This window comes from Babesia bovis, chromosome 3 (genome assembly GCF_000165395.2).
Source record: "Babesia bovis T2Bo chromosome 3, whole genome shotgun sequence".
In the NCBI taxonomy this organism is placed as follows: Eukaryota; Apicomplexa; class Aconoidasida; order Piroplasmida; family Babesiidae; genus Babesia; species Babesia bovis.
Genome location: NC_010575.1, coordinates 1,067,162 through 1,084,629, shown reverse-complemented (window position 1 = coordinate 1,084,629; position 17,468 = coordinate 1,067,162). Strand labels below are relative to the sequence as shown.

The 17,468-nt window shown below is 40.4% G+C and overlaps 7 protein-coding genes across 7 annotated transcripts; 3 read left to right on the top strand and 4 right to left on the bottom strand.

Moving 5' to 3' along the window:
* Nucleotides 1–42: 42 nt before the first annotated feature.
* BBOV_III005060 (uncharacterized protein) lies at nucleotides 43–1,594 on the bottom strand. The gene is made up of 6 exons (XM_001611587.2): nucleotides 1,468–1,594; nucleotides 1,189–1,430; nucleotides 835–1,152; nucleotides 430–795; nucleotides 228–395; nucleotides 43–191 (listed from the first exon to the last, which is right to left on the bottom strand). The coding sequence occupies exons 1-6, from the start codon at nucleotides 1,511–1,513 to the stop codon at nucleotides 84–86; spliced, it is 1,248 nt and encodes a 415-aa protein (XP_001611637.1). The 5' UTR covers nucleotides 1,514–1,594; the 3' UTR covers nucleotides 43–83.
* A 145-nt stretch (nucleotides 1,595–1,739) lies between these two features.
* BBOV_III005050 (WD domain G-beta repeat containing protein) lies at nucleotides 1,740–3,802 on the top strand. Its single transcript, XM_001611586.2, has 4 exons — nucleotides 1,740–1,943; nucleotides 2,030–2,340; nucleotides 2,518–2,716; nucleotides 2,753–3,802. Exons 1-4 carry the CDS (start codon nucleotides 1,879–1,881, stop codon nucleotides 3,786–3,788), a joined length of 1,611 nt encoding a protein of 536 aa, XP_001611636.1. The 5' UTR covers nucleotides 1,740–1,878; the 3' UTR covers nucleotides 3,789–3,802.
* Nucleotides 3,803–4,010: 208 nt separating this feature from the next.
* Nucleotides 4,011–6,513, top strand: BBOV_III005040 (DNA replication factor CDT1 like family protein). Its single transcript, XM_001611585.2, has one exon. It carries the CDS (start codon nucleotides 4,191–4,193, stop codon nucleotides 6,501–6,503), a length of 2,313 nt encoding a protein of 770 aa, XP_001611635.2. The 5' UTR covers nucleotides 4,011–4,190; the 3' UTR covers nucleotides 6,504–6,513.
* A 708-nt stretch (nucleotides 6,514–7,221) lies between these two features.
* BBOV_III005030 (putative integral membrane protein) lies at nucleotides 7,222–8,948 on the top strand. Its single transcript, XM_001611584.2, has one exon. It carries the CDS (start codon nucleotides 7,257–7,259, stop codon nucleotides 8,916–8,918), a length of 1,662 nt encoding a protein of 553 aa, XP_001611634.1. The 5' UTR covers nucleotides 7,222–7,256; the 3' UTR covers nucleotides 8,919–8,948.
* Nucleotides 8,949–9,576: 628 nt separating this feature from the next.
* BBOV_III005020 (putative integral membrane protein) lies at nucleotides 9,577–11,920 on the bottom strand. Its single transcript, XM_001611583.2, has one exon. It carries the CDS (start codon nucleotides 11,904–11,906, stop codon nucleotides 9,582–9,584), a length of 2,325 nt encoding a protein of 774 aa, XP_001611633.2. The 5' UTR covers nucleotides 11,907–11,920; the 3' UTR covers nucleotides 9,577–9,581.
* Nucleotides 11,921–12,624: 704 nt separating this feature from the next.
* On the bottom strand, nucleotides 12,625–15,137 carry BBOV_III005010 (DNA replication factor CDT1 like family protein). Its single transcript, XM_001611582.2, has one exon. The coding sequence runs from the start codon at nucleotides 14,970–14,972 to the stop codon at nucleotides 12,660–12,662; it is 2,313 nt and encodes a 770-aa protein (XP_001611632.2). The 5' UTR covers nucleotides 14,973–15,137; the 3' UTR covers nucleotides 12,625–12,659.
* Nucleotides 15,138–15,359: 222 nt separating this feature from the next.
* BBOV_III005000 (WD domain G-beta repeat containing protein) lies at nucleotides 15,360–17,406 on the bottom strand. The gene is made up of 4 exons (XM_051767302.1): nucleotides 17,220–17,406; nucleotides 16,823–17,133; nucleotides 16,447–16,645; nucleotides 15,360–16,410 (listed from the first exon to the last, which is right to left on the bottom strand). Exons 1-4 carry the CDS (start codon nucleotides 17,282–17,284, stop codon nucleotides 15,375–15,377), a joined length of 1,611 nt encoding a protein of 536 aa, XP_051623447.1. The 5' UTR covers nucleotides 17,285–17,406; the 3' UTR covers nucleotides 15,360–15,374.
* Nucleotides 17,407–17,468: the final 62 nt, after the last annotated feature.

Sequence of the window (17,468 nt, the reverse complement as noted above, 5' to 3'; positions counted from 1 at the left end):
TTTCAAAATGTGTAGTCAAATAGAACACAAAGGATAGATAATAGATTCTCCAGTAGCATTAAACAAAATGTCAACCAACAAAATTACGGACTTGATACCGATAGCGATTTAATAAACTCGCGCTTGTCCGTTTTAGGAATCGTGTGCGCCTTTAATCGAAGACACTCCAAGCACTTGCTAATGGAAAAGTCCTAACAATAACTAAGAAACAATAACTATAAACCAACCTCCTTGTACTCATGACCACTCGAATTATCACGAGTAACCACCAAAAAACACTTCTTCTTGGAACCTTCCTTAAAAGTACCCATGGCAACCTCAAAACCACAAATAGAACGCTGACTCACGCACAGCTTCTCAGCTTTGCGAGGATGAAAGTCAAGAACAAATTGTAACTAAACATATATTGCGCAATAATATAAAACATACCAATATACCAGCCTGGGATTTCAACGGTATCTTAGTACCATTGTCAGAAGATTCTAGCAAACCGTTCAACAGAGGACGCAAACAACCAAAGTTACGCAATATCAAACCGTTTATATCCAAAGGAGATGACATAATCTCAGAATGGACGCGCTGAAGGTCCTTGTTACGTGAACTTAAAATGCTAGGCTTCAAGGTAGCAATAAACTCCTTGTACTTTTCATCAGTGTCAACCAACGAAACGCTCAGCGTATTGCCATCAATAACGGGCGATAACTCCTTCACGATGCCTAAAGCCTCAGGCGACTTGCAAACCCAAGCGAAACAGTGACCACTGTCAGAAATCGGAGAGATGAATCGAACGCGAATCTGTGCCATGAATAACTATATAAATAATACTGTCCCCACCTGTTTACTCTCCTGTAATGCATCCTTAACCTGTTGCCACTCCTGTACACTAGAAGGAATGTTGGAAATAAATATAATTGGACCAGCAGCATGGTAAGTGTCATTTGTCTCACCAAACTTCCGCTTCTTCTCAAATAACTTGCGTCCCTCATAACGAGGCAAACCGTCACTCTTCTTGACATATACAATGCCAGATATCTCCTCAATCGATATACCAGTTATAGGGTGAGATTCAAGAGCGGATTTAACATCATCAGCAGTAGCCTTAATGTCAAGCATACGCTTCGCACTCAAAATGTACTTAAGGTCCATCACGTGCTAAGTAGGTTTGTAACATTAATATCGAAAACACACCTCTACGCCCTCCTTAGATGAACCCTCTTGAAACTTCTGGTGGTAAAAATTGTCACGGCTCAAGTTCTCGTTAGACAAGTAGTGACCAATCTGCCGCTGAATAAAGCGAAGGCGCTGATCAGCCGTGGCCCTGGCAAGAATAACCTTAAATTCATCATCAGTAACGCGAGATTTCCCAAGTAATACCTCAACGTCATTAGAAGGATCACCAACAACACGCTTCTTTACACCTTGATCAGCATCTGCCAGATAATTGATAAAATATGGCAACACACCTACCTTCATCAGCTGATATTTTGCGTTTAGACGAATCAGAGCCCGTCATTGTTTATTATGTATTAAATAAGGAGGACCTATACGTCAAACCATCAACACATTTATTACTACCATAAAAATTCCTGTGTTAATCAGACAAAAAATAAACATAAATATGTAAAATATAGACCAATGAAGAATCAACACAATTAAAAGAATATTGATGTGGCCCACGTTAAGATTGTGTTGGTGGTCAATAAGTAGGTGATTGGGCAATATATGTTATACACATTGAAATACAGCCCCGCACGTATTCGGAAGTAAATACGCTCTATGTGTTGAGAGGTATGTGAGTATGCAAGTAGCTATGTTTGTTTGAGGATGTACTGATAGCCGCGTCGTGGCTGAAGCAAAGTGAGCGAAATCAGGGACAGAATGAAGATCAACTTGTCCTCAGACGATATAAACCTTTTGGTATATCGCTATTTAATAGAGAATGGGTAAGTAAATGGATTAGTAGCGCTTGGAATCACAATAAGCAAAGCACTTGCATTGCAAGTTAACTAGGCAAATAAATACTCTACAGGTACACGCATACAGCCTTCTCATTCAACAAAGAATCAGACATAACCAGAAACCCATGCTATAATAACCATGCTGACAAAATACCCCCAAACGCATTGGTTTCATTCCTGCAGAAAGCGATGATATACGTGTACCTCGAGTATCACACAGATGACCTTACCGGAGAACAAATAGTTTGTGATGAAACATTCTCATTCTTTAGGAAACATGCATGTTTTCGGAAACTTGGCCAACAACATGGGTTTCCTATCAAGGGATCGACTTCACGTACCGGGGATCAGGAAGATCACGAGACACTTGTACAACATTCAGGTAGGCAATTCATTTATATATTGCGCCTATGCTATGCTTCTGTTATTGCAATATGCGTGAACACTATAGCCGGAATTTGGGGAATAGCAGAGGCATAACGTTAAATCGGTAGTGTATATTGGTTCTCTGAATAAACTAACACATGCGCTATGTTTGCTAGAGACAACTATTTTATAGGTGGCATTGATTTGGGCGGTGAAAAAATTGGGGGCAACGTTTTGGCTGAATCCTTGCCTATCTACGTTGGCCCACCTCAAAGACGTCTGGCAGACAAATGGCAGGTCTTTGGATATATTAGGACACTTGAATATGGGCCCAAGGAATCTGCTGCTTTGGCAGATTTCAACCCTGTATTTCCAGAGTACATCGTAAAAAGGTGAGTGAAGACCGTAGTTGCATCATCTAGGGTCAGGGTGGAAGATGCAGTGCCAGCATTATATCAACTGGATAAGAGAAACCCATCAAAATCCTGTGAAATCATACCTCCTATCGCAATACTAAGACACACGGATGCGGATGTCGAATGCATAGGCACATGCCACAAATGGAGGCATGATGGTGAAGTGTTATGCGTAGGCTACGCATCGGGTTATATAGCCGTATGGAGCAAAATGGGAGGATTGCTTTACAGCGAAAAGGTTAGCAACGCGGTTATAACAGCGATTGCCTTTTCCGGTAACAAGGCGTATTGGAACCACCCCGAAAAGGGTAAAATGCATTGCAATATTGCTGTCGGGGACGCAAGCGGTAATGTGACAATTTATAGAATGGAAGATGGACTACATCAATTAGGTGTACACGAGCAAAAATCTGTGATTACCGACATCGATTGGCAAGACAGTGTTGTTTTCGCGGCAGCCAGTGCGGATGCAAAGGTGGTAATTTATGACACCATTAAAGCCTCTACGGTCACCATTTTGGACCATTTCGAGTCAAACCCGGTGTTTATGGAGTGGTGTGCATCAGGAAAATGCCTAGCTATATTGGACAACACAAGCTTGCTAAAGCTTTATAAACCATATGGTCAAAACGCACAGGGCACGGTCACGTCGCTTTCCGCGCATACTAAAAATATTGTTGCAGCATCATGGCAATTCGGACACAATCCCAAATCAGCAAACAAAATTTGTACTGTCGGTATGGATAAGCAACTGCTAGTTTGGGACGTCGTAGCTGAGTGTGTAGTGACGTCAATCATCCTCGATAAAGTGCCAACTACCATTGCTGTAAACTCTACTGATACCTTTGTAGCTGTGGGCACATATGGAAACCTCGTCAAAATTTTAAACCTTCCCACGCTATCTCTCAGCTGCTCCTTCTGCGACCAGGATCTGCCAACATCCATAACATGGTCTTCCGACGGGGAATACATCGCATACAACGTATATAACAAACAGAGGACATCTATAATACCGATACTCACCTCGCCAACGCTGTCTACTGAATGAGTGTTGACCATCTCCCAAGTGATAGTTCCATCCGTAAAGCTCTATTTTAACGCTTTAACGCCTATTGAACTACACATAAAGTTAACATAATATAAAATAAAAGTAACAATAGTATCAGGTGACAACTGGCAAGCCTTTTTATTAGTGTTTGAGGTTTATGGAATGTATGGGGGATATAACGTCAAATATAGGCACTAAAAAGATTCTACTTTTATTTAAAAATCTTTTATAAGAGTGCTTTCACTCATTTTATATGGGTATTTTTTGTTCGATAATAATAATGTTCGTTTGATACACACTTACGACAGGTACTACGGGGCCTACACAGTTGGCTGTTTCGTACCAGTAAATATGTTTATACTTGCTCGGTCAAATGCATAATTCACTACTTGTGATTATGTAATGTCTGGATGTTCATATGTGTTTCTTAGGTGGCATGATCAGCTCTGTACCCATTCCGCCACTATGGACCGTCTATTATCGCGTGATGGTGTAAGAGAGGCAAAGAGTCTGGATTCTACCGATAAATCTATTTTGGGGAGCTCATCTTTTCATGTCGGCTGTAGTGAAATGACTCTTATGAGGCCACTAGATGAAACTAGGACAACACTCTGTGAGTCGGGAGGTGGAAATGGGTTCGTACTTCAATCTTCTTCCGGTCATAACAGTGAGAAAGAGTCTGATATGCAGCCTTCTACTCCAAAGCTATCGGCTAAGCCGCTGGATGCTGTTTTCCAAGATGGAGGTATGGATCCGATAGGATTGTCACCCAGAATGACAATGGAGGATCGTATTTTGAAGAGGCAAAGCTTCTTACGCAGTAGTATGAAGCTAGATTCGTTTAATATTGATGATCTAGCGGAATCACCAAATAAAACAATCGATATCGATGACGTGTTAACGGCCTCATCAATGAAATCATGCAGCAGGGCGTTGCGAACGCCAGGGCCATTCTCAGGACAACGTGGAGATGCTGTTGGTGATTCATGTGATAGATGTGTGCCACACAAAGGGGATGAGTACGTTAATATCAGTGACGATGTGATCAAGAACCCTGTATTGGCCAGCTCTTTAAGGACCATACGAATGCTAGATGCAACTGATGATGAAGCAGTCAGATCTCGAGAGGTATTGGGAGCATCCAGATGCTGGACAGATATGTTCGGCTATGATGGCCATGGTCTATCGGGAGGAGCAGAAGAAGATTACGATGATATACTTGCAACCCAAACACCTGTACGCAATTTAAGAAGAGATTCTCAACCGGCCGAGGCTACGTCGTCATTCGTTCGTATGGGTCGTGGACATAAGAATGGGCGTCGTGATGTGTTAGATGTTTCAAGTCTCAAAGGCACTCCTCAACACGTACCTGATGTTCCCTTGAGTGCCAGTAGATCGCAGAACAAGTATGGACAAGCTATGTTTGTAACCGGTAATGCATATGATTTGGACGCATTCGGGGGCGCGAGGATTGATGACATGCGCAAAGAGGATGTCAATCCGATGGCATATTCCACATTGCCCAAAGTCATGATATCGGATCCCAGGATGGGAAAGCATTTGTCGTTGCTCTACAAACACTTCAAAAACATGGCTACTTTTATCAGGCGTTCATCTATGCGCAATGACAAACCATATTTCAAGGTAGTCCAGTTAATGGTGCAAAGAATGACAAGAAAGGATTTTACACTAGAACATCTGAGGCAGATGGCATGGCTTGCTCCTAACCTGATTTCTTTGAAATGGGTAAGCATCGGTGATAGCGTCCGAAGGAGATACAAGACGGAGTATGATGACTGTCGAGGAGATAATGTCAACGATATTCAGATCCGTATCCATAAACTGGATGGGAGAATATGTTCATCCAATAGTGACTTCGATAATGCTTGTACCGCGTTCAAAGGGATCATATGCGCCTGGGTATCTCGTTGTGAGGCAGAGTATATTGAAGGCAGGGGCTCTAATTGTGGTTTCGACCCCGATATGTCACTGCCTATACCCTTGGTGGCATTGCCTACCAAACAAAGTAATATCGTTATCCCTGATGACATATCATCTGCTACGACTTCCACGCCTAAGAAAACGATGGACAAATCAGCTACAGTACACCTTTCGGAAAGATATCAATCAACGAAGCTGTTTGAATCAATGGGACACTCTTATAATGAAGCCAACCAATTGTCGACGCATAAGCCGTCGGCATCTCCGTATGGTATGTCTACAAGTGACCATGTATATGCATATGAAAATGATAATCTGGCTTCCACATCTACCAAGAGGAAGCGAGATGAATCTGTGCTAACAGTAACTACAGCTCTCCTTGATACACCTGGTATGTGGCGTATTAGGAATAATGCTAAGCGCTTATCTGATACATATAAGACTGGGTGTGTTAAAGAGCGTGATTTGCTATATTGGAAAGGTGTAAGACGCTTTATTAATGCTCTAGTTGATTTGTCAATATCTGAGGATCGGCCGCCACTGTTACGGTTGGAATGGTTAGCTGAGTTTATGACTAAGAATGGGAGATCCAGGGTAACTTTTGAGAACGTTCTTGAATGGTCAAGCATGTTAGCATCGATATCTCCAGACACCATAAATTTAGGCGTGTCTAAGTTTGACGATTACAGCACGGTGTTGACGTTGCCTCCCTCTCCAAGGTTTGAAAACGCAATACACTTTGTAGAGCAGAAAATAAATACATACAACAAATGAAGTATGCATTTTAGCGTGGACCGAAGCCTCGCTTTCTAATATTAAATGTTATTTTACATATCCGTATGTATAATTGTTGCGGTTTATTGTACATTTCTATTTACAGTTATGTGATTACCCGCTCTCCAGTGGTAGTCTGATTTCCCGTATACAGTTGATATAGTCAGAGCACAGTGTCGAGAGGTGCTACTTGTTAGTGTACGTTTTATATTATAGACGAGATGCAATGCAGCGTTCTTATGAAAAGGGGGTTTATGGTTCTATGAACCATCATCTACGAACTACGTACTCACTTGTGCTAACGGTCACTGGGTAGGCAGTTTGATATTTTCGGTGCCAAGCAGGTGGAAAATTCTTTCTTAACCATGGGGACCCGCAGCAAAATTTTCATCGACCTTATTTACTGAGGGGCCCTATGTTTCCCCCTTAGTTGCACCAATGATGTCACATTGATTTGATTTTACGTAACTCGATACAGGACTACATGGTTAACATCGGCGGCATAAACGCTTCGTTCAACGTTTAGTTGTAGATATTTTTTGCTTTGTAATCCTACATTTCGTATTAATACCTTACTTCACTGAGATAGATTACCTTTGACACTAAATAACATTTCCAGCTTTTGATGTTATACTAGAACAGATTATAAATACTAATAGAGTACTATTCGAAAAACAGTGTTCCCAGGGCAAGGCGTTCATTTGGCATTGTTCTACCTTCTTCGAAACCAATTTTTACATTTCTCAATTAAACATGGCGCATTACAAAGGTTGGATACTTTGTACCTCTACGGTTTTCTTATGTTTGGGTTTTGTGAACATGTGTCTCTTTCCTCTTATCCATGCTGTTGGCGTCAATATAGACCACCAGACCAATAAAGTTGTCATACGTAACGGTAAACGGACAGTATTGGCTCAAGTGCTGTTTTCTCTTAATAACATTTACGAAAACTTTCTAATTCTTAGTTCACTGTTATCGGATTGCAAATGTTGTGAAAGTTTTTCCGATTGTGACAGAAACATGGAGGATGCTGCCAGATTCCTGAATTTATCAACACAAAGCGAAAGGATATGTCACGAATATTCGCAATATGAGGATATGATTGGATCAATGATGTTGTTTGAATCTCAGGAAAAGATATTAATGCAGCCTGATGTTAATTCCCAAACAATGGAGGAAGCTAAGGATGAGCTCCGCAAAATAAAGAACGATTTTTTAGCAAAAAATTATCAAATAAACGTAGACCACATGAACCACTTAATACAAGACATAGTCAATTTCATCGAAAATTGTGTTCCATTTGTCACTAGGTTGTTTGGAGCCGACGATTATGCGGATAAACATCTATTATCAGAACGAGAACACGAATATTCGGATTCTTTAGCAGGCTCCGACAGTGATTTGTCGTTTAAAATAAGTGAGTTCTCTGCCGCTAAATTACGTCACCGAGAAGCAAACGAAAAATGCCAGAGGGTTAAACAAGAAATCCAATCAGCAATTCACTTAAGAAAGAATGCTCTTTCACTTTTTGAAGAACAAGGTTTATCACATGTTGCTAAAGTGGAGAGTGAATTAAATGATGCCCAGGTTACATTGAGCGAGAAAATGGTGGAATTGGTCCAGGCCATAGTGAGGCGACGCAATGCTGTTATATCTAATATGGATAAAAACTTACATCTAGAAAGTCCTATACATGAAAGTACAGATGGATTAGAAGCAGGTACATCATACCATTCCAATGACAATTCAGACCAAATATGCTTATTGGATAGCTGCATTCAACTTGAGCATATTTTAAAACAAGTACGCCCAGTTGTTTTTAAAATACTATCCATTACTGAAGCGTGGAAGCCTGACAATGGGATTTTTGAAGATCAATCAACGAGCCTTCTAGAACGCGTAACAACAATCAAATCTCAAGCCAAAGATATTGTTTGGATAATGACCACATACGAGATGATACATGAGGTTTTAGATAATTATCAAAATGATAGGTTCAACATATCGAACACTATGCAGTTTGATGAAGAGGATAAGATGAATGAGCGCAAAGCAACCTTAATGAAATGGCTCAAAGACCGTGATTATATCAAACTAATAAAAGGTTCCCGCAAATTCCAACAGCTATGTAACAATATATTGATGGGCTGTAATTTGTTAGAACTAGATGCATATGGACATTCGAAACATGAAGAACCTCCCAAGGACAGTGTGGAGCCCACTTCCACTGAAGAGAATGAAAGCAATCCCACCAGTGAACCATTGCCTCCTAAGAATGATCTAGAAACCGAAACAGTGGAAGACTCCAAGGATGAAACAAACATTATTGAAAAGGATAGCTGTCAAGAAGCAGATGTTAAAGCGAGTGACACACCTCCATCAATTGAAAACATAAATTCTTCACAAGAAAAGTAAAATCTGTTAATTACCATAATAATATCACACCTCGTAGAGGGAAAATAATTACAACTGTCTACATATATATCTATTGATCATACAACATCAACAAATACCAAATATTAAGATAATTATAGCGCATTTCCATATGAATATCATTATCCGTATTACATGTCATGTTATTGACACTCAACACGTAGAAAATTGAAATGTTGTATATTAACAGCAAACAAACTATCAATCACATAGAGTCATTATACATTACAATACTCATTTAATATAACAATGATACTTATCGTCTGGTAAAAATGAAGAACTTCCACCTCGATCCTCACTCCAAATGAAGCTTTTTCTTAAGAAGTGCTCGTATTTAATACCATTTTATTCTATACATTACAGCGGAATATGAACTAATCGTGCCGTTGATACAACTTGCTAGTGGCTGTTGCTCTATATCTCTTTATATGATCACAATATAAACCTTAACATAATACAACCTGCTATATAAAGTATTACACATATATTAATGCAATGAATCCTATTGTCGTGTTTATTACTTATAGTCTACAATGTAAATTATTAGGAATATGTATAATGGTCAATTTTTAATGCATCGTTGTGCCATGGAAGTATGATTTATTCTCCCAGATATAAATATTTCTAATGCCTAGTTAATTTACATTAGACATTAGAAACCAATAGTATGATAAATGCCAAAGATTTTACCAGAAGAAAGCTTGATCTTTTCTCTGTTCCTTGTGAAGAATTTATGTTTTCAATTGATGGAGGTGTGTCACTCGCTTTAACATCTGCTTCTTGACAGCTATCCTTTTCAATAATGTTTGTTTCATCCTTGGAGTCTTCCACTGTTTCGGTTTCTAGATCATTCTTAGGAGGCAATGGTTCACTGGTGGGATTGCTTTCATTCTCTTCAGTGGAAGTGGGCTCCACACTGTCCTTGGGAGGTGTTTTTTGACCTGTACCCCGATTTTTTTGAACGTTTAAATCTAACCCGTAAGCATCGGCCATTATCCTTTTGCACGTAGCGTAAATAGAGTTATATTTCTTAATTAAAGCAAGATGCTTTTCATCGGTTAAGGTTGCCTCTAGGCGTTTCATATCCGACAAGTATTCTTGTTGGTCACTTTCATTAGGGATAGTCGACAGTTTGTCTTTATAGTTTTTGTATAGACTTATTTGATAAAACAAATCTCTATAGTCACTCATATTAACTTCCTGTTCATCAATCTTTTCTTTAAGCTGCCTGATTTTTTCTTCCCTTAACGCTTTTTCGTCACTTGGCAACTTTGCTGCACCGTCTTTATCTGTAAGTAGCATATTCATGACATGATTCATCTGTGCCATTAGATTAACCAATTCAATCATACTTTTCGAAATTGTCTCATAATCGGATGATAGGTTAATCACGTCCGGTAAGATGACATCAGCAGCCTCTTCTGCAGTTATTTCGGATTCACCGGTGTACTTTGCTTCAGCAGCTGAGAGTTCAGCTCGTTTCAGGTCTACTTGCTTCCTGGCAGCTTCTAAGTTATCTTTATATTTTTCTAAAAGTGATTCATGGTTAACCTTGGCGTCAGAAAGAAGTTTTGTTTTTTCATCTACTTCTTTCTGCGCAGCAAGTTCAGTCTTCTTTAACGCTTGTTCGGCTTCAGTATATGCCTCTTTAGCGGTATTAACGTGCAGTAATGTAGTGTCCAGAACGCTTTTAGCATTTACTTTTTGCTTTTCAGCATCTTCAACTGCCTTTTGTTTTTCCGAAACAGTGTTTTCTAATTCCTTTTCTTTCTCAGCAATTTCCAATGCTCCATCATCTTTTATCTTTTGCAGCTTTTTAACGGCTGCCTGATGTTTTTCCTCTGATTCCTTAACGGCCTCAGATTTTGCGGTCACATCTTGTTTTGCAGCTAACTTATCTTCTTCTGACGCATCAGTTAACCCTGCTTCTTTTTCCTGTGCCTCTTTTAGGTCCTTGTTCTTAGCGTCTAATTCTTCCTTTGCAGTATTTAACTCTTTCTCCGTAGTTTGAACGAGCATTTCAATTCGTTTTTTAGCATCAGCAAGTTCCTGAGTCTTTGTGTTGACTGCATCATTCCCTTCCATTGCCGCATTAACTACCTTTTCAGCATTGTTGAAGTTTATTGTGGCTTCTTCGTGTTCTTTCTGCTTTTGCTCCAATGTTTCCTGCGCTTCCGCCAACATTTCTTTAGCCTTTTCAACAACTTCTTTTTGTTGTGATTTAGCAGCATCAAGATCCGATGTTTTGGCATCAAGAACTTTCTTATAAGTTATTTCATGCGCCTTCAAAGTTTCTGAAGCCTCTTCATATTTGTCATTTGCTTTCTTCAACTCTAGACGCATGTCTTCGAGTTCTGCATTCCCATTTTTTCTCTGGTTCAAACCAAAATGATCGTGCATGAGACATAACTTAAACGCATAAGGTGCAACTACAACAGTTAAGTTGTTCAGCTCTTTGATATGGTTATCCAGCTGAATTTCATCAATCATGTAATGTTTGTTTTCAATGCGCCTTTTTATATCTTCTAACCTTGATTCTGCATTTGCTTTATCCTTTTCTCTACTGTCTTCACTAGAGTATATTTTCTCCTCTAATTCATATATACGCAAAAGTTGGCACAAATCCAAAAACATAGTTGATCGCTCTTTGATATCATTAATCTTTTGCAGAAAACTTTCCAATTCATTACTATATTCAGCCATCTCGGTAGCAGAACTCTCACATGAAGAAGAACATGACATCTTATTAATCAACGCAGCTAATGCTTCGAGTCGATAAACCGCACAATCAACATTAAATAATTTGTTGACCAATACTGTCCGTTTACCGTTACGTATGACAACTTTATTGGTCTGGTGGTCTATATTGACGCCAACAGCATGGATAAGAGGAAAGAGACACATGTTCACAAAACCCAAACATAAGAAAACCGTAGAGGTACAAAGTATCCAACCTTTGTAATGCGCCATGTTTAATTGAGAAATGTAAAAATTGGTTTCGAAGAAGGTAGAACAATGCCAAATGAACGCCTTGCCCTGGGAACACTGTTTTTCGAATAGTACTCTATTAGTATTTATAATCTGTTCTAGTATAACATCAAAAGCTGGAAATGTTATTTAGTGTCAAAGGTAATCTATCTCAGTGAAGTAAGGTATTAATACGAAATGTAGGATTACAAAGCAAAAAATATCTACAACTAAACGTTGAACGAAGCGTTTATGCCGCCGATGTTAACCATGTAGTCCTGTATCGAGTTACGTAAAATCAAATCAATGTGACATCATTGGTGCAACTAAGGGGGAAACATAGGGCCCCTCAGTAAATAAGGTCGATGAAAATTTTGCTGCGGGTCCCCATGGTTAAGAAAGAATTTTCCACCTGCTTGGCACCGAAAATATCAAACTGCCTACCCAGTGACCGTTAGCACAAGTGAGTACGTAGTTCGTAGATGATGGTTCATAGAACCATAAACCCCCTTTTCATAAGAACGCTGCATTGCATCTCGTCTATAATATAAAACGTACACTAACAAGTAGCACCTCTCGACACTGTGCTCTGACTATATCAACTGTATACGGGAAATCAGACTACCACTGGAGAGCGGGTAATCACATAACTGTAAATAGAAATGTACAATAAACCGCAACAATTATACATACGGATATGTAAAATAACATTTAATATTAGAAAGCGAGGCTTCGGTCCACGCTAAAATGCATACTTCATTTGTTGTATGTATTTATTTTCTGCTCTACAAAGTGTATTGCGTTTTCAAACCTTGGAGAGGGAGGCAACGTCAACACCGTGCTGTAATCGTCAAACTTAGACACGCCTAAATTTATGGTGTCTGGAGATATCGATGCTAACATGCTTGACCATTCAAGAACGTTCTCAAAAGTTACCCTGGATCTCCCATTCTTAGTCATAAACTCAGCTAACCATTCCAACCGTAACAGTGGCGGCCGATCCTCAGATATTGACAAATCAACTAGAGCATTAATAAAGCGTCTTACACCTTTCCAATATAGCAAATCACGCTCTTTAACACACCCAGTCTTATATGTATCAGATAAGCGCTTAGCATTATTCCTAATACGCCACATACCAGGTGTATCAAGGAGAGCTGTAGTTACTGTTAGCACAGATTCATCTCGCTTCCTCTTGGTAGATGTGGAAGCCAGATTATCATTTTCATATGCATATACATGGTCACTTGTAGACATACCATACGGAGATGCCGACGGCTTATGCGTCGACAATTGGTTGGCTTCATTATAAGAGTGTCCCATTGATTCAAACAGCTTCGTTGATTGATATCTTTCCGAAAGGTGTACTGTAGCTGATTTGTCCATCGTTTTCTTAGGCGTGGAAGTCGTAGCAGATGATATGTCATCAGGGATAACGATATTACTTTGTTTGGTAGGCAATGCCACCAAGGGTATAGGCAGTGACATATCGGGGTCGAAACCACAATTAGAGCCCCTGCCTTCAATATACTCTGCCTCACAACGAGATACCCAGGCGCATATGATCCCTTTGAACGCGGTACAAGCATTATCGAAGTCACTATTGGATGAACATATTCTCCCATCCAGTTTATGGATACGGATCTGAATATCGTTGACATTATCTCCTCGACAGTCATCATACTCCGTCTTGTATCTCCTTCGGACGCTATCACCGATGCTTACCCATTTCAAAGAAATCAGGTTAGGAGCAAGCCATGCCATCTGCCTCAGATGTTCTAGTGTAAAATCCTTTCTTGTCATTCTTTGCACCATTAACTGGACTACCTTGAAATATGGTTTGTCATTGCGCATAGATGAACGCCTGATAAAAGTAGCCATGTTTTTGAAGTGTTTGTAGAGCAACGACAAATGCTTTCCCATCCTGGGATCCGATATCATGACTTTGGGCAATGTGGAATATGCCATCGGATTGACATCCTCTTTGCGCATGTCATCAATCCTCGCGCCCCCGAATGCGTCCAAATCATATGCATTACCGGTTACAAACATAGCTTGTCCATACTTGTTCTGCGATCTACTGGCACTCAAGGGAACATCAGGTACGTGTTGAGGAGTGCCTTTGAGACTTGAAACATCTAACACATCACGACGCCCATTCTTATGTCCACGACCCATACGAACGAATGACGACGTAGCCTCGGCCGGTTGAGAATCTCTTCTTAAATTGCGTACAGGTGTTTGGGTTGCAAGTATATCATCGTAATCTTCTTCTGCTCCTCCCGATAGACCATGGCCATCATAGCCGAACATATCTGTCCAGCATCTGGATGCTCCCAATACCTCTCGAGATCTGACTGCTTCATCATCAGTTGCATCTAGCATTCGTATGGTCCTTAAAGAGCTGGCCAATACAGGGTTCTTGATCACATCGTCACTGATATTAACGTACTCATCCCCTTTGTGTGGCACACATCTATCACATGAATCACCAACAGCATCTCCACGTTGTCCTGAGAATGGCCCTGGCGTTCGCAACGCCCTGCTGCATGATTTCATTGATGAGGCCGTTAACACGTCATCGATATCGATTGTTTTATTTGGTGATTCCGCTAGATCATCAATATTAAACGAATCTAGCTTCATACTACTGCGTAAGAAGCTTTGCCTCTTCAAAATACGATCCTCCATTGTCATTCTGGGTGACAATCCTATCGGATCCATACCTCCATCTTGGAAAACAGCATCCAGCGGCTTAGCCGATAGCTTTGGAGTAGAAGGCTGCATATCAGACTCTTTCTCACTGTTATGACCGGAAGAAGATTGAAGTACGAACCCATTTCCACCTCCCGACTCACAGAGTGTTGTCCTAGTTTCATCTAGTGGCCTCATAAGAGTCATTTCACTACAGCCGACATGAAAAGATGAGCTCCCCAAAATAGATTTATCGGTAGAATCCAGACTCTTTGCCTCTCTTACACCATCACGCGATAATAGACGGTCCATAGTGGCGGAATGGGTACAGAGCTGATCATGCCACCTAAGAAACACATATGAACATCCAGACATTACATAATCACAAGTAGTGAATTATGCATTTGACCGAGCAAGTATAAACATATTTACTGGTACGAAACAGCCAACTGTGTAGGCCCCGTAGTACCTGTCGTAAGTGTGTATCAAACGAACATTATTATTATCGAACAAAAAATACCCATATAAAATGAGTGAAAGCACTCTTATAAAAGATTTTTAAATAAAAGTAGAATCTTTTTAGTGCCTATATTTGACGTTATATCCCCCATACATTCCATAAACCTCAAACACTAATAAAAAGGCTTGCCAGTTGTCACCTGATACTATTGTTACTTTTATTTTATATTATGTTAACTTTATGTGTAGTTCAATAGGCGTTAAAGCGTTAAAATAGAGCTTTACGGATGGAACTATCACTTGGGAGATGGTCAACACTCATTCAGTAGACAGCGTTGGCGAGGTGAGTATCGGTATTATAGATGTCCTCTGTTTGTTATATACGTTGTATGCGATGTATTCCCCGTCGGAAGACCATGTTATGGATGTTGGCAGATCCTGGTCGCAGAAGGAGCAGCTGAGAGATAGCGTGGGAAGGTTTAAAATTTTGACGAGGTTTCCATATGTGCCCACAGCTACAAAGGTATCAGTAGAGTTTACAGCAATGGTAGTTGGCACTTTATCGAGGATGATTGACGTCACTACACACTCAGCTACGACGTCCCAAACTAGCAGTTGCTTATCCATACCGACAGTACAAATTTTGTTTGCTGATTTGGGATTGTGTCCGAATTGCCATGATGCTGCAACAATATTTTTAGTATGCGCGGAAAGCGACGTGACCGTGCCCTGTGCGTTTTGACCATATGGTTTATAAAGCTTTAGCAAGCTTGTGTTGTCCAATATAGCTAGGCATTTTCCTGATGCACACCACTCCATAAACACCGGGTTTGACTCGAAATGGTCCAAAATGGTGACCGTAGAGGCTTTAATGGTGTCATAAATTACCACCTTTGCATCCGCACTGGCTGCCGCGAAAACAACACTGTCTTGCCAATCGATGTCGGTAATCACAGATTTTTGCTCGTGTACACCTAATTGATGTAGTCCATCTTCCATTCTATAAATTGTCACATTACCGCTTGCGTCCCCGACAGCAATATTGCAATGCATTTTACCCTTTTCGGGGTGGTTCCAATACGCCTTGTTACCGGAAAAGGCAATCGCTGTTATAACCGCGTTGCTAACCTTTTCGCTGTAAAGCAATCCTCCCATTTTGCTCCATACGGCTATATAACCCGATGCGTAGCCTACGCATAACACTTCACCATCATGCCTCCATTTGTGGCATGTGCCTATGCATTCGACATCCGCATCCGTGTGTCTTAGTATTGCGATAGGAGGTATGATTTCACAGGATTTTGATGGGTTTCTCTTATCCAGTTGATATAATGCTGGCACTGCATCTTCCACCCTGACCCTAGATGATGCAACTACGGTCTTCACTCACCTTTTTACGATGTACTCTGGAAATACAGGGTTGAAATCTGCCAAAGCAGCAGATTCCTTGGGCCCATATTCAAGTGTCCTAATATATCCAAAGACCTGCCATTTGTCTGCCAGACGTCTTTGAGGTGGGCCGACGTAGATAGGCAAGGATTCAGCCAAAACGTTGCCCCCAATTTTTTCACCGCCCAAATCAATGCCACCTATAAAATAGTTGTCTCTAGCAAACATAGCGCATGTGTTAGTTTATTCAGAGAACCAATATACACTACCGATTTAACGTTATGCCTCTGCTATTCCCCAAATTCCGGCTATAGTGTTCACGCATATTGCAATAACAGAAGCATAGCATAGGCGCAATATATAAATGAATTGCCTACCTGAATGTTGTACAAGTGTCTCGTGATCTTCCTGATCCCCGGTACGTGAAGTCGATCCCTTGATAGGAAACCCATGTTGTTGGCCAAGTTTCCGAAAACATGCATGTTTCCTAAAGAATGAGAATGTTTCATCACAAACTATTTGTTCTCCGGTAAGGTCATCTGTGTGATACTCGAGGTACACGTATATCATCGCTTTCTGCAGGAATGAAACCAATGCGTTTGGGGGTATTTTGTCAGCATGGTTATTATAGCATGGGTTTCTGGTTATGTCTGATTCTTTGTTGAATGAGAAGGCTGTATGCGTGTACCTGTAGAGTATTTATTTGCCTAGTTAACTTGCAATGCAAGTGCTTTGCTTATTGTGATTCCAAGCGCTACTAATCCATTTACTTACCCATTCTCTATTAAATAGCGATATACCAAAAGGTTTATATCGTCTGAGGACAAGTTGATCTTCATTCTGTCCCTGATTTCGCTCACTTTGCTTCAGCCACGACGCGGCTATCAGTACATCCTCAAACAAACATAGCTACTTGCATACTCACATACCTCTCAACACATAGAGCGTATTTACTTCCGAATACGTGCGGGGCTGTATTTCAATGTGTATAACATATATTGCCCAATCACCTACTTATTGACC